The 19,457-nt window shown below is 40.1% G+C and overlaps 1 protein-coding gene across 1 annotated transcript in view; it reads right to left on the minus strand.

Annotated features, from left to right (window-relative positions):
• The window catches only part of NRP1 (neuropilin 1), a 241,014-nt gene that overhangs the window by 36,072 nt on the left and 185,485 nt on the right, over positions 1-19,457 (minus strand). Inside the window, exons 9-12 of the mRNA XM_082258742.1 lie at positions 18,012-18,346; positions 13,912-14,056; positions 6,448-6,552; positions 1,237-1,293 (exon numbers count right to left, since the gene is read on the minus strand). Coding sequence (XP_082114868.1) covers positions 1,237-1,293; positions 6,448-6,552; positions 13,912-14,056; positions 18,012-18,346 — 642 coding nt within the window. The remainder of the gene's footprint in view (positions 1-1,236; positions 1,294-6,447; positions 6,553-13,911; positions 14,057-18,011; positions 18,347-19,457) is intronic.

The following is a 19,457-nucleotide window of genomic DNA, read 5'->3' on the forward strand; positions in this document are numbered from 1 at the left end:
CCAACGCGTACTGGAGCAGCAGCGTTAAGCTGTAAAAACGCCTGATGCTGCTAAAGGCTGCATACAGAGTTAGGCCACGGCAGAAGTCCTGTATCGATGGGCAGAGCCAAAAAACGTGGTCAAAGTCAGCCGGGGACGCCGTGCATCTCCAACATTCCACAGAGCCCGATTCGTAAATTCTGAACAGCCTAGCCTGGGTATAATAGGCCCTGTGTACAATTTTAAACTGAATGTATCGTTCCCTAGCCGAGATCAGCATACTAAATGGCAGTTCCCAGATGTCATCCCAGTCCTCCCCCTGTAAGTTGGGGACCACCGCGGTCCATCGTTCCCTGCACCGCACCAGCGCCGGCGGCCTCCGTCCAAAAAGTTCCTTATATACCGCCGATAAGGGTTTCTTCAGTGTGTCATCGAGGAGTAGGCCCTCCATAGGAGAGCAGGTCAAGGACACTGTACCCAATGAAAACTGTGCCCAGAAGGCATGTCTCAGTTGCAAGAACCAGAAAAGTAACTATTGGGCAGATCATATTTAGATTTGAGTTGGTCAAAGGTAAGTGACTTCCCTCCTCCCACAACATCCTTCAGCTGTTTGACACCAACCCTCTCCCAGACCACCGGGTCAGGAAGCATACGGAAGTGCGACAGATTGGGATTATTCCAGAGTGGCGTAGCAGGGGAGTAGTCCTGTGCATCAAGTGTAGTCAAGGATCCCACCCTACCCCACGCCCGAATCGTAGCTCGCATTGATTTTGTCAATGGGAAAGCTATTCTAGTCCCTCTGTACGCCAAATGTTTAGGAGATATTTATAGCACCTATAGGTAAGCCTAATATAGGCTTACCTATAGGTAAAAGTCTTTAAAGTGGGGGTTTACAACCTTTAAGGTATGAATGAATGAACACAGTGAGTGAGTGTGTTCACTGTGTTTATTTAGAAAAGGAAGGCACTGGTAAATGACATGTTTATTCCCCTGAAACATCCTTCGCAGCTGCCTTGGGGAGAGGAAAGGAGGGGAGCCCGGAGCACTGTGGGGGGGCAACACAGTCCGCGCAGTAGGGGCAATCGACACTACATGTAGTAATTAGGGTGTGCCCAGGCACACCTGGCACACCCCCTGCACCCACGCCCATGTTTCACAGGATGAAAAGCTCTGGCTTTTTTTTTTATAAATACACCTTTTTGTGTGTTGGTTAATATAAATTGTGTGGTGCTAATAAAAGTCAACGTGCATGTTTACCTGATTCTGTGAGGTCTTCAGTGGTTGGTGCCTCTGTGCTCTGAAATGTGGTTCCACCTAAAATGCATAAAATAAAAAGTTAAATTATACCTAAAGGCTAAACTTTTTTTTTAGTTTTAAATGGAGTGGAGGGATTAGAACCCCCATAAGTTTTTTGCTGCCTGTGCCCCCGTTAAGGAGATTCACCCTTTCTATTCATCCTGTCTACTATTATCATTGAAAGTAAAAGTAAAAGAAAACCCCAAATTTTGGGTTGTCCCCAGAAAAGTAATAGAGGAGAAATCTTTGAATGGGGACAATAGTTCTGGTGACTCGGAGGTCCCCTGGAAATTCTCTTAATTTGCAGGGGTTTCCTCTCACTTTCTGTTTGGCTATGGGACAGGAAGTGAAGGAAAATCTCCCCAATGGGACACAGATGGCGAAAAAAAAATCTGACAGGGGTATAACCCTCCCCTACTTTATCCAAATTAAAAATCAAAGTTTTGCCCATAGTTCTACTTTAACATCTTCATATACTGTATAAAAAAAAAACTCAGACTTTTTTGCATGAATTTGAAATCTTGTTGCTGACCCCATATCATATTTGTGCAGCAGCAAAAGGGTAGGCTTTAATTCCGCATATATGCGTCAAGGGGCGGCCAATGCTCTGTTATGGGAACATGCTCACTGAGCTCCCAACAAAGAGACCAAACTGTGGTAGACAGCTCTCGGTCCCCACCATCGGTCCCCAGATCGGTAGCTGGTGGGACCGGTTCCCAATCATGTGATCACTGTGACAGCCAATCACAATGGTCAAACGATCACAGATCCTTCTGGCTCCCTGTGTGTAAAGATCCTATTGAGGGAACGTCGGGGTAGGCTAGGAAGGAGTTAGGGCAGACGATGTTTTTGATCAATATTATTCCAATTTAATTTCATAATCTGATCTTGGACATAATTTTCGCATTACTTAAAAAAAAATCATACATTTTAGGCCTCATGCACACTGGACGTTATTACAGCGGCTGTTTTTGGCGTCAGACATATTATTCTACAGCCAGTAAACGCCCCAGCATGTTATCCTATGTGTCCATGCACACATAGGTTGTTATCAGCAGTTTTTGGCAGGGGCAGTTTGCTGTAAAAAAAAAATAAAAGCTAGTGGGTTTTGAGTGGCGTTTTTCAGCTGTAAAAACGCTCTAACATCAATAAACGCTGATAAACGCCAAAAGATGCCAAAAAAGCTGCTAACTGCCATTTTTTGACTTTTTTTATTCCATTGCTTTTTTTTTTAATCCTGGGTTCAGTTTTGAGGTGTCTTTCATGGAACATAGCCTGGGTTCACACTGTTGCTGGCAACGGCACCGGTTCACACTGAGGGCGGGTTTAAAGCCATTCAGCTGAATGCGCACGATTTCAAACTTGCATGTCAGTGCCACTTCAGGGGCGATTTGACAGACCGCGTTATGGGTTCATGCACAGATGTCTATTGAAATCGCCCTGAAGTCACCAAAAGTAGTGCAGAAATTTCTTTTGGGAATCGGTGCGTCCCCGCAAAGTCAGGGTTGCACCAATTCAGACAGTGACGTTGCCAACAATATGCTCTGATTTGGCTTGCGATTTGACATGTCAAGTTGCATGTCAAATCTGCCCAATGTGAAAGGGGGCTTATTTTCCATGAACGACACCCCGAAAAAGATTGCAAAATGCAGTGAGCTTGATGGAATTGCATTGCATGGGTCTTCACACCCATGCAATGTGATTTTGATGCAGGGAAAAAAGGGTCCACATTTGCAAATGTTGTAGAACCTTTTTTTTCTCCGCACCTAAATCTTATTGCATGGGTGTGATTCTGGCAAGCATTGCATTGTGAGAAAGTCTGAAGCCCCGTACACACGCAACGATTATCGGCCGACCGATTGTCCGTCTTTTGTCCAGAGTGGCGTTTTGTTGGTTGGAATGTGCCTAGACTGCACACGAATTTTACAAAATTCTACTTCAGAAGTGATGTCATGTGTTGGTTTGCTTTCTTTGTGTTCTTTCTTCTCTGAGCATGCCCAGACTTGCTCATTAGATTTTTCCCTGACGATAACTGTACTGACTGCACGAAAATCGGCCGTGTTTTGACGGCGGACAAAAATTTTATAGCCTGCAAACCCGATTTTTTTTCGGCCGAAAAGTCGGAGTTGGTTGTCGGAAGCATCATACTAACAAGCCGAAAATCGGCAGATCGGTCGTTGGACGAAAATTCCCTGCCGATTTTCGATGCGTGTGTACGAGGCTTGAGTTACTAAAATAGCAGAGAGGTGATTTTTAGCTAAAAACGCCAATGCAAAAAACCTAAAGAAGGCTGAAAAACTCAATACAAAGCTACTGGCATTTTTATAATGTCCAGTGTGCATGAGGCCTTACAGATAAACATTTATTACATGGGGCTTCCATGACTTTTAGTTTGCAGAGCAAAGCCTGCACGCTTGTTACCTTCCATTGTCTTCAGGATGTAATGCACATATGATAGAGATCTGCATATAAGATTTCTAGATAGCAGATTGTTTTAATTGTAGGTAACCACTCACGGTGGACTGACATTTAGACCATATGCTTATGCTAAATCGTCCAGTTTGCAAAGTTTATTTTTTTATCTTTGCAAAAATGTGGAGCTCAGGTCAATCCTTGGGTTTTAAACTAAATTCTTTTCACAATCCCATAATGGCCAAAGAGGTTATTTTCCTCCACGACAAAATCACCCCTGATCATGTAAAAGGTCTAAGTTGACTGTAATAGTCTTTGATGTAAAATCAAACTGGCATCAATTAAAATAAGATTCACACTTAGGGCGCTGGAAACAATTACAAGGCCTTGTGTCACTCATGTGTTCTCTATTAATTTTATAACCTACATGGACTAAAATATCCCAAATGATCTGAGCCTGACTATCATATTACCTATGAATGGCAGTTTTCCTAAGTTGTTGAAAATATTAACAGGTGTAATATATCTCGGAGCAATCGAAGCAATTATTGGATTATTGGTTTTACAACAGTTCTGGGAACCACTTCTTGGAAACCGGTCTATTCTACTCCATTGTCCATCTAGGTTTAACATAATGAACTTTCAAGGCAGCAAAGAAAAGAAGTTTTTAATGAGCCGGTAATTACTGGGTATGAAAAAAAAAAAGTCCATTCTTGCAGTACCATGGTGATACTTAATAAGGAACATGTGGCTTGGCTTCACACTATTAAATGGCTCTTATTAAATTCTGGGGAGCTGTGTATATTTTCCACTAAGATTATTCGCTTTAAAGATGTTGATTCCTTAACAATGAAAAGTTAAAATGATTAAAGAATGAAATTCTAAACCATTATTTAGTGGACTGCTGGAGCTCAGCAACTCCACAACAAACTTCGTTTGAGTTTTACTGGAAATATAAAGCTTGTTTTAATGAAATACCAGGAGTAGGCTGATTATAACCATCCTGGGGTCCACAAATATATTTTTTTCCAGCATTCAACAAGTTAAGACTTGTAAAAGGCCAAGCAGGTGATGTGTTAACAAGGTGTAAACTTTTTATGGTTTGAAGCCAAAAAGGATAACTGGACAGCTCAGTTCCTTCCTAGTTTATAGTAGGACGTTTTAGCAACTTGTGAAGCACATGCTGCACTAAAAGCAACCACGGCAGTTTAGAAGGATGTGGTTCTAAAGCAATTTAAAAAAAAAAAACACAATTCCCATAAACTTTGATTAAGCCCCCGTTCACACCAGTCACACCATATTGTTGGCAATGGAACTGTTCAAATTGGTGCAATGCCAACTTTGCGGTGACGCACCAACTTTAAAAAGTAGTTCCTGCACTATTTTTGGTGCTTTCAGTTGCAAATTGAATAGACATCTGTGCATGAAGTCACACAGATGTCAGCCAAGTCACATCTGAAGTTGCACTGACATGCGGCTTTAAAATCGTGTAACTTCACTTGAACTAGGGCTTACCCAGAGATTACCTGGCCATGTCTGTAGCTAACCCACCCCCTTGATTTACACTCCTAAAGCCTAGTACACACGCAACGAATTTCCGCCGACAGGTTGTCCGTCTTTTGTCCAGAGTGGTGTCTGTTGGTTGGAATGTGCTCTAGACTGCACACAAATTTTCCTGTACGACAGAATTCTACTTCAGAAGTGATGTCATGTGTTGGATTGCTTTGTATGTGTTCTTTCATCTCTGAGCATGCCTAGTCTTGCTCATAAGATTTTTCCCTATCGAAATATGTAATAATGAGACGAAAATTGGACGTGTTTTGACGGAGGACAAAAATTTTATAGCCTGCACACCAGGATTTTGTCAGCCGAAAAGTCGGAGTCGGCTGTCGAAAGCACCATACTAACAAGCCGAAAATCGGCAGATCGGTCGTCGGACGAAATTTCCCGGCCGAATTTCTTATCGTGTCTACGGGGCTTAAAGCCTGTCTCCACTAGTAGAATGTCAATGAAAAATCTCTTTTTTTGGAATGTTCAGTCGATTTATTACTTATTATCGGGGTCAAAACGACTTTTCTTTTCAACTGTAGTGACATAAAAATTTGAAGGAACAGGCTGAGAATATATTCTCAAACGATTCTAACTGTGAAAGTGGTGCTCATTTGGGAAAAAAAAAAATGTACATATTGTAAAAATACCTGTTTTGCACATCAAAGAATACATTCAAATAGCAGATCTGGACAACATTTTAAGAGCTTTTGAATGATTCAACTCAGTGATGGCATGAAAGAGACAAGAATTTTCATAGGAACATTCGTATGAAATTCTATGGCCTTCTTCAGGGATGCACTGATGCCTGAAGGTAACAGAATGGCACAATGACAGGCCTGAAGTGTCTGGCTCACTATACAGTACATATAGTAACCGATCAGATCTCACTTTTAATACCTGCAGTAGAGCGTCAGCAACTGAAACAGGATTGATTAGAAGCAATATTAAACCCCTTTCTCTCCCCTGCATCTTATAACTAAGAAATACAGTGTAGTGATGTGCAGTATTCTATAGCAATCGCACAATTTTCCGCAATTTAGGGTAATTAGACTAAGATAAGTTTAAATTGGGTGCTCCAGGTTTTATTGCACTATGCAATTGGCTCATAGCCATATCAAAAGCCAAATGAGCTCTTCTAGAGGTCCATGCTCTTATTGCCTGGCATACAAAAAGTTATACATGGATTTATAAAGTGGATCAAAGGCTCACCTGTAAGTTTGTAGTCTTCGCTTGTTCCGCTGTGGCAGGGAATCAGTTCATCATCGCATTCGTCATCAGCTCCCATCTTTGGGGTGGCGGGAATGGATGTTGGTGCTGTAAACAGTGATATAAAAAAATATGATCATGTTCTAGTCTTACCACAATCTTCTCAGCAGTAACAGATTTTCTAAAGTTGGCCAGTGGCCTAAAGAGTGAGGCTTTCTCAAAGAACAATTGGAAAAAGTAAGAAGGAAATGCTGCACACCAGAGAAACAGTCCAAGTGTACACCGGAATCCAAATGGTTTCAATCTGGCTTCTCCCAGGCCATTCTTTCGACGTGTTTGCCCTGCTCGCTGGGCTTAGTCATGACTAAGCAATATGGGAGTGGTAAAATGCATCAGAGAATGGCGTTGGAGGAGAGAGCTGAAGCCGTTTTGATTCCTCTATAGTTACACTTGGGCTATTTCTCTGGTGTGCAGCGCTTCCTTCTTGCTTTCTCTACATGTGTACATTTGGTCGGGACAGGCTCTCTCAGAGCTGGCACCCACATTCAGAGTGATTCACCAGACCCATGTTGTGATGATGAAAATATATATATATATATATATATATATACAGTGGGTACGGTAAGTATTCAGACCCCCTTAAATTTTTCACTCTTTGTTATATTGCAGCCATTTGCTAAAATCATTTAAGTTCATTCTTCTTCCTCATGAATGTGCACACAGCACCCCATACTGATAGAAAAACACAGAATTGTTGACATTGTTGCAGATTTATTAAAAAAGAAAAACTGAAATATCACATGGTCCTAAGTATTCAGACCCTTTGCTGTGACACTCATATATTTAACTCAGGTGCTTTCCATTTCTTCTGATCATCCTTGAGATGGTTCTACACCTTCATTTGAGTCCAGCTGTGTTTGATTATACTGATTGGACTTGATTAGGAAAGCCACACACCTGTCTATATAAGACCTTCCAGATCACAATGCATGTCAGAGCAAATGAGAATCATGAGGTCAAAGGAACTGCCTGAAGAGCTCAGAGACAGAATTGTGGCAAGGCATAGATCTGGCCAAGGTTACAAAAAGATTTCTGCTGCACTTAAGATTCCTAAGAGCACAGTGGCCTCCATAATCCTCAAATGGAAGATGTTTGGGACGACCAGAACCCTTCCTAGAGCTGGCCGTCCGGCCAAACTGAGCTATCGGGGGAGAAGAGCCTTGGTGAGAGAGGTAAAGAAGAACCCAAAGATCACTGTGGCTGAGCTCCAGAGATGCAGTCAGGAGATGGGAGAAAGTTGTAGAAAGTCAACCATCATTGCAGCCCTCCACCAGTCGGGGCCTTATGGCAGAGTGGCCCGACGGAAGCCTCTCCTCAGTGTTAGACACATGAAAGCCCGCATGGAGTTTGCTAAAAAACACCTGAAGGACTCCAAGATGGTGAGAAATAAGATTCTCTGGTCTGATGAGACCAAAATAGAACTTTTTGGCCTTAATTCTAAGCGGTATGTGTGGAGAAAACCAGGCACTGCTCATCACCTGTCCAATACAGTCCCAACAGTGAAGCATGGTGGTGGCAGCATCATGCCGTGGGGGTGTTTTTCAGCTGCAGGGACAGGACGACTGGTTGCAATGGAGGGAAAGATGAATGTGGCCAAGTACAGGGATATCCTGGACAAAAACCTTCTCCAGAGTGCTCTGGACCTCAGACTGGGCCGAAGGTTTACCTTCCAACAAGACAATGACCCTAAGCACACAGCTAAAATAACGAAGGGGTGGCTTCACAACAACTCCGTGACTGTTCTTGAATGGCCCAGCCAGAGCCCTGACTTAAACCCAATTGAGCATCTCTGGAGAGACCTAAAAATGGCTGTCCACCAACGTTTACCATCCAACCTGACAGAACTGGAGAGGATCTGCAAGGAGGAATGGCAGAGGATCCCCAAATCCAGGTGTGAAAGACTTGTTGCATCTTTCCCCAAAAGACTCCTGGCTGTATTAGATCAAAAGGGGGCTTCTACTAAATACTGAGCAAAGGGTCTGAATACTTAGGACCATGTGATATTTCAGTTTTTCTTTTTTAATAAATCTGCAACAATGTCAACAATTCTGTGTTTTTCTGTCAGTATGGGGTGCTATGTGTACATTCATGAGGAAGAAGAATGAACTTAAATGATTTTAGCAAATGGCTGCAATATAACAAAGAGTGAAAAATTTAAGGGGGTCTGAATACTTTCCGTACCCACTGTATATATACAGGGACACCTCTGCTGTGTAACAAATTCCTTTAGAAAGGATTATAACCAGTGTTAATTTTGGCAGCAAATTTCAATTTAGTTTTAGTCTTAGTCTTAGGACTAAAATGGCATTTTAGTTTTAGTTCTATTTTAGTCTTCTGCAAGTGTTTTAGTTTTAGTCGTATTTAGTCGACTAAAACTCCAGTATATTTTAGTCGACTAAAACGCCCTACATTTTAGTCGACTAAAACTCATTTTAGTCATCTATAATCAAATGGGTGTAGTTCAGTTGTAATTTGTAATGCATTATTTAAGCATTTCTCTACAATTTCCAAACTCATTATATACTACTGCTGGTCCTGGAGTGAAAAATCTAATATGTTATTATTTATGCTTTGAGCATGCACCAGTGTTAATTTTTGGCTGCAAATTTCGATTTAGTTTTAGTTATAGTCTTTTGACTAAAATGCCATTTTAGTTTTAGTCGTATTTTAGTCTTAAGACTAAAATGCCATTTTAGTTTTAGTCGTATTTTAGTCATCTGAATTGTGTTAGTCGACGAAAACGTTTTAGTCGGTTTTAGTCGACGAAATTAACACTGATTATAACTGATGTGGCACTCCTATGTTTCCATCAGACATTAATCAAATGAATTGGAGATGCAATTTCAAATTGTAGATATCTTGCTTACTTCATATCTTCATGCATTCACAGGTAAGATTACATTTACATGCGACTGCACAGTTTCGGACATGCATATGTCCTTCATCAAGCTGCATGTGTAGCACTAAGCTAGTCAACAACCTTTTATCTTCATTCTCACAGTGAGTCTAGCCCTAAACACAGGTGTATCCCATCTTCCAAAATGGGTAAGTATGTGAATTAACCCAAGAAGAAGATCGTATGTCCCATCGGTCTTCAATTAGGAGCAAACAGCCAGGTTTACCAGTTCCAAAACTCTGCATGCAACATAACCATAAAGACACAGATATACAATTTATGATCCTAGAATTGATAAAAAAAAGGACAAAAGGGGAGGAGACAGGATTCTTGGGTTGAATAAGGATCATGACTTATTCCTATTTTTGTAGAACAGAGAGATGAATGGTGATGATTATTATTATCATTATGTGTATGTGTATTCCTTTTGTAGAAAATGAGGAATCGAGAAAGGTCCGGAAAATATTATGTCGATGGTTGTCCAAATATGGAATTAGATGTTAAACAATAGGGGTTAATGTTTTGTTAATTTGTAAAATGGTGTATGAAATTTTTTTTTTGTAATTTTGTATTTTTCTATATGTGTGTGTTGGTTGGGGATTCGTTATTGGAGTTAACAATCAGTATACATATAATGAGATGTAGTGTAGTTGTATTGTACCTTATATAGAAATTGGGGAATGAGTATGATAGTTATATCAATAGATATATTGATCTCCAAATATGGTGCATAGGTGGAAGTGATGCGATAGAAATGGGTTAATTCATGTACTCAAGCAAAAATGTTGAATGATGGGATACACCTGTGTTTAGGGCTAGACTCACTGTGTGAAGGGAGATTAAGGCCCCTTTCACACACTCCGCTCAGTCGGCGGACTCCGTTTATCTCAGCGGGGGATCGATCCGCCGACCCCCGCTGAGCAGGAGAACGACAGCTGTTCTCCGCACCATGTGCGGAGAACAGCTGTCAGAGCCCCATACATCTCTATGGGGGAATCAGATTGGAACGGACCGTCAGTCCGTTCTCATCCGATCCTATCCGCTGGACGGATGGAAAATAGGGTTTCCATCCGTCCAGATTTGACGGATCGGATTGGATCAGATGTCAGTGGACATGTTTCCGCTGACATCCGATGCCCCATAGGGATGCATGGGGGGACCGTTCAGATCCGCCAAGAAAACAGACAGGCGGATCTGAACGGTCCGCCTGTGTGAAAGGGGCCTAAGGCCCCTTTCACACATACGGTCCGTTCAGTTTATCAGTTCAGTCACGTCAAAATGTATCAGTTTTTCATCCGGTTTTTCATCAGTTTTTCCATCCATTTTTCATCCGTTTTTTCATCCGTTTTTTTTACATCCACAACCAATGAAAAAACTGATGATAAACGGACCGTTTGTCCGTTACATCCATTTTTTGTCCGATCCGTTTTTTTGACGGATGAAAAATAGGGCATTCATCCGTTCCAAAAAACGGACACTGACGGAAGCCGATGAAAACGGATGTTAACGGATGATCATCCTTTGTTATCCGTTTTTACATAGAGATGCATTGATGTCCGTTTTTCATCCGTCAACAGATGGATGAAAAACGGACAAACGGACCGTATGTGTGACAGGGGCCAAAAGGTTGTCGACTAGATTATTGCTACACATGCAGCTTGATGAAAGATATATGCATTTTCGAAATTGTGCAGTCGCTTGTAAATGTACTATTACCTGTAAATGACTGAAGATATGAAGTAAATGCAATATCTACACTTTGAGATTGCATCTCCAATATTTTTTATATATATATATATATATATATATATATATATATATATATATATATTTATAGTAATTTACTTTTTTTCTGTCCTCTGTGTCCTCTTATTAAGGTGAATTTTCTTCACTTCCTTTTCTGAGGATACAGCAGGACATTTTCCAAAGTGAGGGGAAGAACCATCTTTGCTACCACCAGTGTCCTTATTGGAAGAATTCCCCTCACCTCCTATTCCCGGCAACTAAACAATTTTGGATTTCCATATTTTGCAGTCCCAACAATCCCCATCAGGAAATATGGAGTGTGATTCTCCTTATGGGGACACAGGCAGAAATAAAAACAGGACAGTGGTTCAAAACTTTCCAAACTACAACCAAAAAAATGTGTTTTTGGATTCAGAGACACTGTAAAGGAGAATTCTCATCTGCATCAATCCCAGTGAGCTTGCATAGTCATGTTATATTCCTTTTTTGTCAGATGCAGAAATGTCAGCGCTGAAGGTTAGACTTCAACTCCCAACAGGAGCTCAGGTATCTGCAATCAGCACTAATCTGGATTTAGTACTGTCCAATGTCAGATAAGATTTTATTGTGAGCAAAAGCTATTCTGTGCTGCCAACACAAAGAAGCAGCCCTGTGTCGGGGATAGGCTTTGTCTGCTTCACTTTCTTAAATTAGATTTGGAGCATTGAAAAGAATATTATTAGAATGGCAATAATGATCTTTTCCTGTTCATATCGCTTCCTTTTTTTTTTCTTGTTTTAGAAAGTTATAATATTTCTGAAAAGTTTCTTCCTTCAGAAATGACCTAGTACTTTTCTGGAATGTAATCAAGTTTTTTTTCCCCCTCTATCTCCTCTAAGCTTGTGGGTTCCCAATAGAGATACCATTAAACAGCTCAGAGTAGTTAATGTAATGCCAGATTCTTGTCTTCCCTTTGTAGTGATAAGGCGAGGAGATGCCCTCTAGCTCTGAATATATAATGGGCTTCAGATCTAATACAATTCTAATGCAGCTGATCCAAAAAGCACACACCGCGGTCATGGGAAAAATTTCAGCACTTACATTGTAGCGATGTGCTCTTATCATTGTGTTATCATTCTACATGCTCTTTTTTATGACTCTGTATAAAATTAAAGGTATACTCCAATGGAAAAATATCACATATAGAGGCAAAGTGTTTTTTTTTTTTTTTGTATGTATGTTGTATATCATTCTAATTTACTGGTACCAAATATTTATTTTCACTTAGACTGCTAAGCATGATAAGCTTTCTAAGCACTGTCTGCATGCTTGTTGGCAGCCTATGTATAAATGACTAAACCAGAAATTGCTTATTTGCTAGGGCAGAATGAGAGGGGGGGAGGTTGTTTTTTCTTATGGGCCATACACACTATCAGATTATCTGAAGACTTTTGTCTGTAGACTTACCAAAACCATATAATATGAGGTCAAACCTAAACACTTTGTATGCAATCCGGCAGGCCTTTGCACTACATAGAAAAGGTAAATCTGAAGGAAAAAGTCTTCAGATAATCTGATAGTGTGTATGGCCCTTCAGAGTCATTTATCAGTCCATGTAACCAGATCTCTCTGGCTTCCAAGGTTGGTTTTAAATAATAGCTGTAAAAAAGGCAGGAATCTAGTACTATGTAGCTGGGAGCCTGCTACCAGGCTAAAGAGAGTATATGAGAAATATTCATATGCAATTTTTTTATAAGTTATACATTCCTTAAAGAGACACACTCGATTAACTCCAAATTTATTCCTGGAATTCTTCAGCATATGATGCTGTGTTTAACTTTCCTCTAATGCTCCAGAAGTGGCAGCAGTGGGCAGTGCTGTAAATGCGGTGCCCTGCATTTTAGGAGCTTTCAGAAGATGAGGATGCCAGCAATTATAGGTGTTTCTCTAGTACATTGGTCTCCAAACTTCCTAAACAAAGGGCCAGTTTATTGTTCTTCAAACTTTAGGTAGGCCAGACTGTGGCCAGTGGGAGTGGAAATTTTCCTGGCATCAGTGGGAGTAAACTTGTCACACATGGTATTAGGGGGGAGAACAGCGCTCCATCATTGGGAGGAATAGTACCCCATGGATGGTGTCAGTCGGAGAAATGGAGACCCATTGTTGATGTCGGCAGAATAGTGACTCATATTAGTGGGAGGAAAAGTATCCCAATGGTGGGATATAGCCAAGCAAAAGGCTGTGTCTGGCCCCCCAGCTGCAGTTTGGAGACCACTGATCTAGTGGGCCAGCCAAGTGCATTAGGGTAATGCTAAAATTACTACTGCAGAATGTTCATGTTTGGTTGGAGTGCACCTTTAACTGTGTTAGAGACCTTGGTTTTCCTCCTTCTCAAACCACAGCGTAATAAGTCTTAGCTGACATTGATTCATTAACCACTTAAGTGCAGGACACAATAGGGTCATTTGCTTGAACAGATGCTGGCCCCCAACAATATACATTAGCAATAACGACAGATGCAAATGGCCATAATGGACCATCTACAGGATATGGAAGTCAGAGCATTGTATGGGACATTAATATCCCCTCTATTAAGGACTGTAAATCCACAAAGATTGGCCATAGGATAGATTATCAATGAAGGGACAAAAAAGCATTAGTGATAATGTAACTCAGCTCTCAGGACAATAAATATGTGTGACAGGCCGATTCTTTGGCAAGCAGAAATAAGGATGTATATACATATCTAATATGTATTAAATATAGACGTGGATGGGATTAGTTACCTTCAATTTCGCAGCCCAGTAGTTCCAGTCGTAAACCAAGACCCGACAACGAAGCTCTTTCAGGGATTATGCGGATGTAGCGGGTATTTATAGGGGCAAAGGTCCGTAACTCTGGGGTGTCATAATTTGTATTGCCTTCAAACGTCTATAAATGGGAAAGAAGGTTTAAGTCAAAGTTCATGAAAAATGTCAACAAGGGACAAATTTATTCTTTCATTCTGGATGATAAATTCACCTTGGTGCATACGTATATACTGACCTCCTATTAAGTAATAATAATATTTTTTTTATTGGTTTAGCAAAGTGTATATAAACCCAGGAACTAAACTGTATATATTGCAGCACACCAGTCCATGAACGTGGTGACAGCATTCGTTTTCTTTTTTGGGCTTTTTTACTTTATTTGTACCTGGTGATTCTGCCAGTAACACATACTGTCTATGGCGACAGAGCTTACTCACTGTACTTCATTTTTAGAAGAGTATTGTTGACACCCTAGGGCAGGTCGGCAGACCAAATCTCCTCTCACCACCTCCATAGCTTAGGGAGAGGTGCTCTGTAGTTCACAATGGTAAATTAGGCAGGGCTGGTAACGCTGCATATCAGTGCAACAGAGGCAGAGAACAGAGGAAGTTATAGGAGATGTAAAGTCTCATAGTTTTTCACCTTAAAAGCTGAAAAACCTTTTCTACTTCACCAGACCCCCCCCTTTTTCTTACCTGAACCCGATCGTGTGATGAACCCGAACAGCGATGAGCACGAGCCCAGCAGCTCCAGCCGCTGTCTCAGGTCCTCATTGGATAGATTAATAGCAGCAGGAGCCATTGGCTCCCACTGCTGGCAATCAAATCTGGGTGACACACAAGTGGGGGGGGGGCTGCGTCCTGCTGTCTGCGTCAATGGACACAGCAGCGGGACTCATCAGCGCACCCGCACCGGTGCCCCTACGGAGAGCGGCTCTCCGTGGCGGCACCCAAAGAAGAGGAGGAGCCAGGAGCAACGCCGGGGCACCCCAGAAGAGGAGGAGGCTGCTCTGTGCAAAACCCTTGCACAGAGGAGGTAAGTATAACATGTTTGTTATTTAAAAAAAAAAACTAACCTTTACAATCACTTTAACCGCCTTAGCGGTATCCCCGAGCGTGACTCGGGGTAGGAATTTTCTGCTATTAGCGGTATCCCCGAGTCACGCTCGGGGTCAATGGGCAGAGCGTGCAGACAGCGCAGCGGAGCTTCTCTTACCTTATCCTGGCGATCCAGCGATGAGCTCTCATTGCTGTGACCGCCAGTGAGATCTCCGCCGCTCGTCTGTCGGTAGGAGGACTTCCTAGTTCCGTTCCCTGCAGCAGCAATGCTGCATGGGAGTGGAACTAGGGAGGGAAAGTCAAAAAAAAAAAAAAAAAACGTTGCACAAAACACAAAACACATTTTATATTATATATATGCATATATATATATATATGCATATATATATATATATATGCATATATATATATATATATATATATATATGCATATATATATATATATATATATATGCATATATATATGCATATATATATATATGTATATATATGCATATATATATATATATATATATATATATATATATATATATGCATATGTATATATGTATATATATATGTATATATATATATATACCTATATACACACACACATATATATATATATATATATATATATATATAAAAAATTATATTATTGATTCGATTATAATTCATGCGTAACACACACATATATATATATACACACATATATATAATATATAACGCATGAATTATAATCTAATCAATAATATAATTTTATTATATATATTATATATTAAATAATAAAATAATATTATTGATTCGATTATAATTCACTTGTTTGTGTTTCAAATTTATCACATCTGGGATGTCTACTAGAGACTTGTTTTGGTCAGGTTTAAGTCAGTAATTACTAAGAATTGTAGGCCTATAATACATAACACCAAATTTCCATGAAAAGAATTGTACCGCTTTTGGAACAGAATTCCTGACAGAATCATACCGCCAGGGAGGTTAAGAGCTTATTGACTTTCTGGCAGGATTAACAGGTATTTTTAGGGCTTATCACACAAAGAAAAAAATCACTTTGGACAATTTAATAAACAAGTGAGGAAAATAACTTAAGTTCATCGTTAAAGTTTATGCACTTAATTATGCTTATATACATCCCTACTGATTTCCTCAATATATCGCTAATTTGTCTGCCATAATCTTGTCTGAACCATGGTAGGTTCACTTTCTCGGTTACTTTCTATGCAGGTAAAACAAAATACATTGCTTCCATTAACATTTTAGATATGCCAAACTCCATCAGAGCAATCTGACAAAAGATTTATCTCTGAGATTGTATAAAATTCTCTTTTTTATTCAAAGATCTCTGAATATTTCACGTTAATAACGCTGCGTGTTAAAAGGACATCATCTTGAAACATTAATATTTGATACAGATCAAAGCTTTACATGGGAAAGGATCGTGTATTTCACTTATAATTTAGTTATCAGTTTCAGCTTTCATTATCACCATCAGAAATGTGTATTTTGTTGGTTAATGTAGCACAGAATGAATAATCAGTGAGTAAAAACAGTTATTCTTTCCTCACCTCCACATTTTGCCAGTGGCATTATATTGAAATAAATGTAATACTGAAGGCAGACAGTACTAACAATAAAAATTCAATACAAGAGAAATCAGAGGGCCTTGCTTGTTAGAGCTTATAATCCTATTGAGAGGGTCAAGCGATACAAAATATAATAACTCTGGGGGATGAGCTGATAAAAAAAGTAAAAAGACAGTAAACACAGTTTATCAGTTAGCAGCAAGATAGGCTTCTATAAAGAGAAGGGTTTTCAGGAATGTGGATAGAGTAGGAGATAGTGAGACAGATTGGGGTGGGAATTTTCAGAGCATGGGAGAGGCTCTGGAGCAGTCCTGGAGGCAAGCATGGGAGGAGGTGATGAGGGAGCTAATGAGCAGGAGGTCTTGTGAGGAGCGGAGGGAACAGTTTGGTTGGTATTTTAAGACAATGTTAGTGATGTAGCTGATTTACTTTGATTGGTTTCTACCATATTTTGCCCAAACTTTACATTGCACTTTATACAGTCTCAGTATCTAAATGTCTATTGGTGTAGCATCTTTGTCATCAATTGAGTTTATTTGGCATTTTCAAATGACAGACTTGCCTTTCTGACAGTGAAGATTTTCCATTTATTTGAGGACTAGTGGTATCAATGAGATTCATGGGCATTGTGTATCAAAATGTTTGAAGCAAAAAATATCTGTTCCCCATAGTGACCAATAGGGTGTATAATTTATTTTTTTTCCTGACTAGGAAAAAAGCGATTAATAGAATCAGATACGTTGTTATTGGCAAAATACACTTATTATTCATACAGCTAATGCATGAGTATTCCAACAATATTGAAGGCTCTGTGTACATGGGCATTTATTTGCATCTGAACTGTTTGTCTCACTCTACAACAGGAATGCAAAAGCACCTTGAATTAGCTTAGAAGGAGATCAGAAGCAGTTCAGAAGGAGGCCAGAAGAATCTCAAATACAAGCTGAATGTACCATAAAGCAAGACTGTATTTGCCTGCCAACACAAGCTTTTAGGCATTGTTTAAATTGGAAAAACAGTTGCGAAAAATGGGCCTTTTAACTATGAAGTGGCTGAAAGAAAAATGTCTCACCATAACAAACAATCAATTCCAGCTGTTGCTATGGACAAGGCTGACACTTTCATACAGGAGACAACATTTGTTTATAAAAAGAGTCTGGCTACCGATTTCCAGTATATTCCTAAATACCTCAACAAGGAAAGAAACTGAATATGAAAAAAGTTGTGTTTTTATATACAAATTAACATAAATAAAATAGCAAGGAGCCAACATTTACAGGGAAGTTATACAACCCTAATGTTCAGATATGCAAAAAGAATAAAAAAAATGTACCCAACATTTTAAGCTTCACTTAATTTTGTGTGTGAAAATGTAAAGTATCTCATCAGATTGGGTACACACATGTATACATACTGTATAGTCAACAGCCTTTCTCACCTTTGGTTTGTTTCTGCTGGAATCCATGATCATCTCCCATTCAGTCCCATTATTACTGTAGGCGATCTTGAACTTTCTCATGAAAACTTTGTTCTCCCGATGTTTCCCTCCCTGAATGATAATGCCCCGAACAATCTTTTCCTCTCCAAGGTCAATCTGCAGCCATTCCTTTGTGTAGGGGTGATTGTTAGAAGGTGGCAGAGCCCAGCCATATCGGCTGGTTACCAAGCGAGCATACTCAGGTATCCAGTTCCGATCAAACTGGCTAGAGGCCATAATCTGAGCATCAGTTATGAGTCCTGAAACCATCCCAAGCATTCCTGAGCAGGGGTAATCTGCGAAATGAAAGTTAAAAAAAAAAACATAATCTACAATGAAATATAACTGTTATTCATGTGTACACTAAATTGTTTTTATTACTGCCGGTTCACACTGTTCCGACTTGTAAGGCGACTTGGTCACCTGACAAGTAGCGGTCCATGCTGTGCAATGGTTCCTGTTCTAATAGGAGCGGCTCAAGTTGCTCCGACTTAGAAAAAGGTTCCTGCACCTTTTTTTTGCAAAGTCGGAGCGACTTGCATTGACTATAATTATGTGAAGTCGTTGCAAGCTGCGCCGAAGTCGCTGTGCACGGGCGACGGCATTAGTCGCCCGAAGTCATGTCGGATCAGTGTGAACCGACACTTACTAATATGTATACATCAAGGAATATACTGTAAATATACTATTCTTGCTACAGAGCATAATCTTATTTTGTTACAATATAGATATTGCTTTCCAATTATACCGTACCGTACCGTGAGGAAGCACTGTCATAAAGTGAGGAAAGGTTAAAATTTCTATTGGGTTTTGTGTTTGGCCTGTTTGGGAGGTCCCCTCACTTCTTCTCACCTGCCTCTCTGAAAGGGACCCAGACAGCAAATACAGGGAAGGTCAAGTTGTTATTGTTCTATGTGTTTTATTTTTTTATATTCTTCTATGTGCCCTCTTTAGAGGTATTTCTCCTCACTTCTTTGGACTGTATAGGAGCATCAGATCACTGGTGAGATCATCCCACTGCTTTCCCCTAAGATGATAGCACTTTTCTTTTCATGCAATCTATGAGCAATATCTGGATGCTGTGAGCGGCAGAGAACCGTTACAACTTCCTGGCTGGCGGCCCCTAGAGGTGATCATCACCTAGGATTACTTTTAAGGCAATTTATTACTTGGCTTCTGGTGAGTGGGGGACTGAGAGGGGAGCACCTACTCACTAGGACTGAGCACCGACACTTTATATGAGCACGAAGCACTTCTTATGTTGAGCACAGAGACTTTCACTTTAACATAATAATATTGAATGAAGACCATATGAACTTTTTTGCACAAGAATTAATTTTGGAAGATATTATTCACTAAGTTATATTTTGTATCGTTACACTAATTTGTAATGATTGGGTAATGATT

The sequence above is a fragment of the Pelophylax lessonae genome (assembly GCF_965119305.1).
Source record: "Pelophylax lessonae genome assembly, chromosome: 5".
Classification (NCBI taxonomy): Eukaryota; Metazoa; Chordata; class Amphibia; order Anura; family Ranidae; genus Pelophylax; species Pelophylax lessonae.